Source organism: Mercurialis annua, linkage group LG1-X (genome assembly GCF_937616625.2).
Source record: "Mercurialis annua linkage group LG1-X, ddMerAnnu1.2, whole genome shotgun sequence".
Lineage (NCBI taxonomy): Eukaryota > Viridiplantae > Streptophyta > Magnoliopsida > Malpighiales > Euphorbiaceae > Mercurialis > Mercurialis annua.
Genome location: NC_065570.1, coordinates 45969906 through 45979243, shown reverse-complemented (window position 1 = coordinate 45979243; position 9338 = coordinate 45969906). Strand labels below are relative to the sequence as shown.

The following is a 9338-nucleotide window of genomic DNA, read 5'->3' as shown; positions in this document are numbered from 1 at the left end:
ACCAGTTTCGATTGTTTCTGACAGAGGTTCTGTTTTCACTTCGAGGTTCTGGAGAGCGTTACATGAGTCTTTGGGTTCTCGTTTGGACTTCAGTACAGCTTTTCATCCTCAGACTGACGGTCAGTCTGAAAGGACTATTCAGACATTAAAGGGATATGCTCAGGATGTGCATTCTTGATTTTCAGGGTAGCTGGGATACTCATCTGCCGTTGATTGAGTTTTTTTTTACAACAACAGTTATCATGCGAGTATTGAGATGGCACCTTATGAGGCTTTGTACGGACGCAAGTGTCGATATCCTATCTGCTGGGAAGAGGTCGGCGAGCGGAAGTTGTCTGGTGCTGAGATTATTCAGGTTACCTCAGAGAAGGTACCGTTTATAAAACGGAGGTTGGAGACAGCTTTTAGTCGGCATAAGAGTTATGCTGATCCGAAGAGAAAAGAGATCGAGTTTCAGAATGGAAAGTTGGCACCGAGGTACATTGGTCCCTATGAGATTTCAGAAAAGATTGGAGCTGTGGCTTATCGTCTGGTTCTGCCGCCAGACATGTCTTTAGTGCATCCTGTATTTCATGTTTCTATGCTGAGGAAGTGCATCTCATATCCTTCATATGTGATTGTGCCTCAGAGCGTTGAGATTGATAAGGAGTTGTCCTATGAGGAATAGCCAGTTGAGATTCTTGATACGCAAGTGCGTAACTTGCGGAACAAGAAGATTCCAATGGTCAAAGTTCTGTGGCGGAATTATTCTGTTGAGGAGTACACTTGGGAAACGGAGTCCGATATGCGGAAACGTTATCCTTTCCTCTTTTCTTGAGGTACGTGTATCGTTGCCTATGTGTTTTAGTTGATTGTTTCTGTGCTTGTTGTGTTTATTTGTTTGTGTTTAAATTCGTGGACGAATTTTTATTAAGTTGGGGAGAATGTAATAACCCGTAAAAATTTCTAAAATTTCCGATGAGTTTTTAGTACAAATCTGGATCGTTTTCGGTTTCGGTGTTTCGATTGTGGTCCGAGTAAAGTTGGATTTAAAGTTTTAAATAGGTTGTTTAAATTTTAAAAGCGGAAATTTAAAAAAAAAACTAATTGTTTTGATTAAGGGTCTCGAACGAGACCCTTAAACAAAACCTCAGGTCTCGAATGAGACCCTACCCTTTTCAGGGTGTCTTGTACGAGACTGAGACATGTTGTGTGCAGCATTGGCTGCCTCAGCCCTCAGCCCTTTCCCCTCTATTTAAAACGTACTCTTTCACGTTTCTTCAATTCCTAGACCTAAATTTCATTCTGTTCAAATCAAGCCAGCCGCCATCACTCAAGTTTTTGAGATCAAATCATCATCATTCATCAACTCTTGCTTTCGTTAGCTTCAGTAAGTATTCTCATTGTTTTCTTGTTTAAAGTTCGATATCGTCGAATACGGTTCTTAAATTCCTTCTTATTGTATTAGCTGTAATTCGATTGTTCTTCGACGATCCACACCAACTCAGTGAGCTCTATCATCGCTACGTTTCGAAATTGATTAAGGTACGTATAGGTTCCTCGTTTCTTCGTCGTTTCGATTTCAAACGTGTTTTAGCTATATTGCTGCCGATTCCTTTTTCTGAGTTTGTTGGTGCCATTGTACGTTTCATGGTAACTTATATTGAGTAGAATTGAGATTGAATTAATTGATTTGTAATTACTCCGTCTTGTGATGCCGCCGACGAATTCCATCGTTTCTAGAGTCCTCATCGCGATGTTAGCTTGCACTTCTTTTAAACTGTGATTGCTTTTCGTGTTTAATAACGATGGTTATTATGGTTATGATCATACTTAGTGAATTGGTTAAGAGTTTTGTAAGTTTGTTTGCTTGGGAAAATTGGGTTTCGGGTTACAGTATTAGGAGTTTGATTCTTTGCTTTACTTTTTGAAGAAGATGGTGAACTGTACACTTTGGTCACCATTTTGTTTGATTTTCTCAATTTGGCTCACGTTGATATGGGGTGCATGGAGGGAATGATTCTTTTGAAATAAAGGAGAGGGCTAAATGACATTGTGATCGTTAAAATTGTTTTGTTAAATCAATGGAATCCTTCAAGTTAGTTTTAACTATTGAACTAGTTTTAATAATAACTTGAACTCGTTTGAATTTAAAGAGACAATTTGATTACGTTAAATATTTTATAACTTAGTTTAATTTAATTACTCGGGTAATTATACTTATTTTTAATTGATATGCCAATTTAGCCCCTAAAAGTTTCCAGATATTTATTCAAGTTAAATTTTATCTTTTGGATCCTTGTTTTTGATTTATTATTTAGTAAACTGAGCCCCATATCTAGTAGGTTGGACTTACCAGTGGGTTGGACCCAATGAAGAGATTTGTCGCGACTGACGTGGTTGAGTGTGAACACTCCCGGGTTGGACTATTAGATGAGTTTTGATTTGGATACATACGTTTAGCATGTTCAAGGATTAGGGTTCCAATCGGATCTTGTACTTGGCTACATGTGATTTAAATGCTTTCACATTGTTTTGTGTTTTATATGAATACTTATTAGTAAATATATGAACTCACTCAGTATATTCTCATATACTGACCCCTCGTAGCTTTCCCTTTCAGGTGAAAGACGTTTTTGAAGCAACAAACTTCTATCCTACTTCCAAAAGTCTGTATTTTTGAAAGTATGTAAAGAAACAGTACTTTATTCTTAGAGCTGCAGTAGATAGATGTCTTGTATCAAATGGTATTCTGTAATATAATTTTATGTTTTAAAGTATAAATGTTTTATGCTTGATGCGTTATTAATATTTGTGATTGTCAGAGGCTACTGTATGCGTGGCATGTGTTTAGCATGACACGTGTTTATGTTCGTCATGCATGATATTTGCAAAAAGTTGTTTTAGGTTTTGAGGCTTGCTACGGGTTTCGGAGCAACCACTCTCATTCCCTAGCACCGGTCTCGACCCATGAGATTGGGTCTTGACACAGAGATCTCTACACAAGCAAAAATTAGACCGACGTTGTTAATATCTACACATAAGTGTCTCAAAATCTGATTACATTCGTTTCTCAATTCTTTAAGTTCATTAATTTTCTTTATTGTAATTGGGATTTGATTTGCTTATTGTTTGTTTAAATGAGTTTGATTATATGTTAGAGAAGAGTATAAATTGATTTGAAATTTTCATTTATTTTTTAGTCTTTTTTTTTCGTCACCACAGAATGTTATTCTTCTCCGGCGTCCACCCATTCACCAGCGGCAACAAATTATTCTTCATTAGCGATGATCTTTGTCCTGGATTTCATTTTTAATTGTTGGGTTTTTGGGTTTCGGAGAATTGAAATTGTTGAACTGGGTGTCTGGGTCAAATAAAGAAGATAAAGCATATCAATGTGAATGGGTCGTTTGGTAGAGAAGAAGAAGAGATAAAATTATCTATTTAAATTCTTTTTATCTGCAGCTTATGTGGAGTAAAATTAAATAAAAAATATTCATCTCTCTTTTCTATGTGTAATTTAGATGAGTTTTTTAAACAATTTACGTGTTAAGTTTGGAGCGTTTGTTCACGCATATAACAACATTTCATTTAGGGACCTATACTTGCAAATTCGTGAAGTTGAGGGACCAGTAAAAGACAAAATTTAATTTAAGAACTAGATAATTAAAACATGTATTGTTTAAGGACCTGAAAATGAGTTTTTCTATGAAATTACTAAAGAGACCAAAAAGGGAGCCCACCATCAAAGGAGAAAATGTGGCCCCAACCAAAGGGAGATCTCAAGTAAATGGGCCTTCAGCCAACTTGTAGGAGGATGCTCCTAGCGGCGAATATGTACCCACAGAAGGAGGCGATTATGGAGACTGCGTGCGCATTGGTATTGATCATTTGGTGTTTGAGGTAGATTGGAGATTCGTCTCACCTTAATGAGGGCGCCGGTGGAAGATACGTCTCCTGAGACTCACGTGATTTATTAAAGTGATAGTCGGGGATCGATTATGGTGATACATCTCACCGACACACAAATTGAATTTAGATATTTGTGGTTTAAGGTTTCAATAGTTATTTACAATGATAAAAAGCTTTATAAAGATTTTAATGGTTTTTCACTTAATAAATATATATGGTAATATAAACTAATCACATTATATTTTATCCATGTTGTTTTTCCATTTTTTAGATTTTCATTTAAGCGCATCTGATATTTCTTCAACTTTTATTTTTCCTTAGAGGTCCACTTTTGTTTTAAATAAATATTGTCACAACTTGTTTAAATTTTTTAGACCGCGCTAGTACTAGTTTTATATCTTTATTATATTAAACTTGTTGTTCTGTCGGATTGGTCCGATTGTTGCTTCTTTCATGTTGGCTTGTTATTACTCAAATTATGATTATTTATATATGCGCCACGCTGTTGGAGTCTCTGAGTTTTATCGAGCATTTTTATATATTGTTTATATAACTGCTCGATTTAGATTGGATTCTCGGTTTTCCTTCAAGCATTGTTTTATGCAAGATATGTGTTTTGTATGTTATCTGCGAGGCTACGAATTTTGGAGTTACCATTCTTAATATCCTAATGCTGGTCACGATATATGAAATTGGGTTGTGATATTTATATGTCACATTTAACTAAGTATTGAAAGAATTATATTCGGTTTGTCAAAATGAAAAGATATATTGTTTGAATTGGAAATTGGTCAAAAGATCGGACCATATGGCATGAATACTACAGTTGTGAATTAGGCAAAATAAATTTCGAAAAAGTTAAAAACGATTTAATAAATTGATAGGTTATATGTTTTGAATTGTAAATTTCAAACGATTTATGAAGTGAAATAATGACTTAAAGAATGTTTAGTCAGAAATGTATTTTGTTGGGATTTGTTTTTATTTTATAAGTGTGTGTTGTCTAAAATCAACTCTAGAGTAAGCAATGCATTATTTTGAAATGTGATATAACGATTAAATTTAAGAGATACGACGAGTCACCGAGCCGCAAAACACCGGGAAGTTTGACAAACTTATATTAATAGATATTTTGGGAAAAGACGGTTTTTGTGAGTTTACATTTTACTTTTAAATATTAATTTCAAAATATTTTACTACTTAACCTGTTATTTTAAATAGTATCACACACACACACACACACACACACACACACACACACACACACACACACACACACACACACACACATATATATATATATATATATATATATATATATATATACATATCTATATTCTATCTATATATATATAGATAGATAGATATATATATCTATCTATATATATCTATCTATATATATAGATATATATATAAATATCATCTATATATATATAGATATATATATATATATATATATATATATATATATATATATATATATATATATAGATTTTTTAAACTAATATCGATCTAATGGAACGTGCTTCTTATTTGGCTTTAATAGGACTATGTGATCATCAATACCAATTATTATAGAATAAGTATGTGATTACTACAGAGTTAAAGATTGATTATATTATATGTGTAAGGTGACACTACATAGCTCACGATATAGATTTAACGCGAATCTAAAGTGATGGTACATAGATCACGGCCTAAAATCCCGATACAGATCTAAGGCTACGGCATAAGGCTTACGGCCCAAATATTATAAAATAATTAACTAAAAGTCCGAGACCACGATTTAGATTGTACAATCCAGACTTTTTGGATTATCTAACATATTGTTTATATATTATTGGATTTATGACAGGTGTAGATATATGCTTATATGTAGGCAAAATAATTAAGTAATTTTGTCTAAATCACCCTAATTCGCACTTTTTGTTTCCAATTTCACCATAAAAAACTAAATTGACCCTTTTTCACTTAAAAAATGATAATTTGATCCTTATTACTTTTATAATTTTTAAAAAGAACTTAATATTATAAAAAGAACAAAAAAAAACCCTGTTCTCTATTAATTAGAAAATTAATAATAAATTTTAATTTTAATATTAGATATAGATATTGAAAAAATTATACCACCACACTCCTTCAACATCGATATTTTTTTACGACTTTAACGTATATTAAATTAATATTTTCTAATAAATGAATAAATATATATAAAAATTTAATTAATTTTATTAAAGTTAAATATTTTCTATAATAAAAATTATTTTTTAAAAACTCATTCGTTTTCCTTGTAACGAACCCGTTTCGGGTTCGTCACGAGAAAAACGAACCAGATCGGGTCTACTTCCAAGACGAACTCAGTTCGTCTTCCATGGAGAAAGATGAACGAGGAAGACGCCGTCTTCCACACTGAGAAAGACGAACATGTCTTCTTTAGTGAGAAAGACGATGAACACTTGTCTTCCTCAATGAGGAAGACGAACATGTCTTCCTCCGTGAGGAAGACGATGACCTGGTTCGAACCATGGTTGTCTTCCTCGTGACAAACTCTGTCACGAGTAAGACGAGCGAGTTGTTGATTTTTAGAAAAAATAAAATTAATTATATATCTTATTAAATAAAATATATTAATTAAAATTTTAAATATATTTAGTTATTGGGGAAGAGGGCTTTTTCTTTCATTTAATAATGTTAAATACTTTTTAGAAATTAAATTAAAAATGAAGGATCAAATTGGCATTTTTTTCTAGTGAAAAAGGGTCAATTTTGTTTTTTAGGGTGTAATTGGAAACAAAAGTTGCAAATTAGGGTGATATAGACAAAATTACAACGTCAGGGTGCAAGTGCAAAGGGGTTAACAGGTCGGGTTTTTTTTGGTGATAAAGTCAAGACATAGATTTAACATGAATCTAACGTGTGGTACATAGATCACGACCTAAAATCCTGATACAGATGTAAGGATACGGTATATGGCTACAGTCTAGATATTGTAAAATAATTAAGTAAAAGTCTGAGACCACGGTTTAGATTGTACAATCCAGACTTTTTGGATTATTAACATATTGTTTATTGATAACGTAGTACATTTAGTAGGGGCGAAGCAACCTCGCCAGGAATGAACATCGCTAAGTCAAGCACTTTACCAACCTGGTATCGACTTCCGACCATCTCCTAGATCATAGACCACGCGACCTGGGGGGTCACCGAATCGATGAATATTCGAGCATCATCCGAGAGGCGAGCTCTTGACAAGGTTGGATCAAAGATCCTGACCGAGCTTCTTAATTAGAGATATGAAAGCTCGGTACAGACAACCCGAGCTTCGAGATACATTCAAGCTCTGAAACTAGAAGCATATGAGTTTGGTTTAGGCAATCCGGGTTTCAAGCTTTGACCGAGCTCCGAGGTCTAGCTAACGAACACACTCACGTGTACCAGATCTGGGGACCACAAAAGATCCTCTAACAGGTGCGTGAGGAATGTTCCTTCCACCTGACACACCTAACAACCAGCGCCCCATACGGGGTATATCCTCCACGTAGGCATAACTGATTTTAGGGACCACTCCAAGGACAGCCTGCCAGTAAGACAAGGTTTGCCCTTAAACCCTAACTATAAAAAGGGGTTTAAGGACAAATCCTAGGTAATTCTTTCTCCTCTCTGAAAACTCTTCCTCTTTTCTTTTCTTCTTCTTCCTTACTCAGAAATCTTACTTGAGCGTCGGAGTGAACGTCCGGTGACCCCCACCGGAAGTTCTTTCCGACCTCTGTTTGTTGTTTGTGTAGGCATCAGGAGATCGAATTCCAGTTGGTGATTTATCACTTGGCGCTGTCTATGACCTCCACAGTCTGGTGTTGTTATTTTCTATTTCTTTCTCTGTGATCTTGTGTGAAAATGGTGGACAAAGAAAAACAAATCAGTGATGGAGGAGTTATGTTGAATACAACTGGAGGAGATACGGTCAGGACAACTTCAGAGTTATTTGGGCTTGAAGGTCAGACTATCGTTTCTGATGGAAGGCCACCGATGGGTTCAGACCCTAACCCACCGATGCACACTCAGGGAGGTGACAACCGTGCATCCGGAAGCAAGCCACCGGCGATTCCCTTGTATGGAATGAGAGATTTTCCCAACAACCACCCTGGAAGTTGGAATATGCAACCACCTGGAGTTTAGACTCTGAATCCATTGATACAACAAGGTTTCTTTAGGAACACGCTAACTCCTACCCAGCTCAGTTTCTCAACTGAGGCAACTCCGGCCGTCACAACCACCGCAGGGACCAATGGGTCAGGAGTGGTTCATCCAGGAATGGCACAAGTACAGGAATACATGGAATACTTCCACCAACAGATGTTGCAAGCCCAGCAGATCCAGTAGGTGTTCATGGCTCAGATGAACCAAGGGTCTGGTTTCAGGGCACCCCCTGTTATGAATCCATCAGGATTTCCTTCTGGAGAAACTCATCACCGCAGAGATCCTCCCAGCAGAGGCATCTCGAAAGAAGAAGGTCGGGATGACCCTCTACCACCCCGAGACGAGTTCCGTGAAAGGGGTATTCCGAGAGAGGAAGATCGGAATGATCCCCCACCTCCTCGACCTGAGTTTCGTGACGGTCAGCCTCTGAGAGAAGAAGGTCGAAATGACCCACCACGAACAAGACCTAGAGCCAAGATAGAGTACCAGGCGCCGAGAGGCAAAGATCGACGTGATGGTAATTTTCCGAGAGATGAAGGTCGGCACGATCACCCTTTTTCGAGAGAAGAAGGTCGGAATGATCCTCCTCCTCCTTGAAGGAAGGGGGTGCAAGATGAGAATCTTCCACCGGGGACACAGCGCGGAAACGCTTGCGTGGAGAGGGGAGACCCGGAGGCAGATCCTATGCAGACCGCGAGAGCAGCAGCTCCACTGGTCAAGAGACACGAGGCGGAGAGTGTTCATAGCTTGGGGGCAGCCTCGCAACATCAGAAAACACTGTGTGATGAAGTCACTCGCCTTGTCCAGGCCGAGCTAGATAAACAAAGAGGACACAAGGCAGAGTCCCGACCTTTCACCACATGTGGCATTGCTAGCCCACTGTCAAAGGCCATCTGGGACGACCCATTTCCAGATAAGTTTAAATATCCACCCATTGACAGATATAACGATAAATCCGATCTGATGACTCACGTAAGTTGTTTCCAGGTTGCAATGGGGGTACAAAGTGTTTCAGATGCCACTGTGTGTAAGGTGTTCCCTTCAACACTGAGCGATGCTGCGCAGAAGTGGTACCAGAACCTCAAGGAGGGCTCTATCAACAGTTTCAGGGAGCTTGCTATTGCTTTTAAAACTCACTTCGCTCCAAGCATCGAACGAAAGAAGAGATCGAGTGACCTAAAGAAATGTTTTCAAAGGAAGGGAGAAAGCTTGAAAGCTTATGTAGCTCGGTTCAATGCGGAGGCTATAAT

The 9338-nt window shown here is 37.2% G+C and overlaps 1 protein-coding gene across 1 annotated transcript; it reads left to right on the top strand.

The window, feature by feature from the left end:
* Positions 1-8277: 8277 nt before the first annotated feature.
* LOC126671401 (uncharacterized) lies at positions 8278-8685 on the top strand. Its single transcript, XM_050365172.1, has one exon. It carries the CDS (start codon positions 8278-8280, stop codon positions 8683-8685), a length of 408 nt encoding a protein of 135 aa, XP_050221129.1.
* Positions 8686-9338: the final 653 nt, after the last annotated feature.

Bases quoted from the DNA above. Each gene is read 5' to 3' on its own strand.
- LOC126671401 (XM_050365172.1), top strand. From the start codon at position 8,278: ATGGCTCAGATGAACCAAGGGTCTGGTTTCAGGGCACCCCCTGTTATG.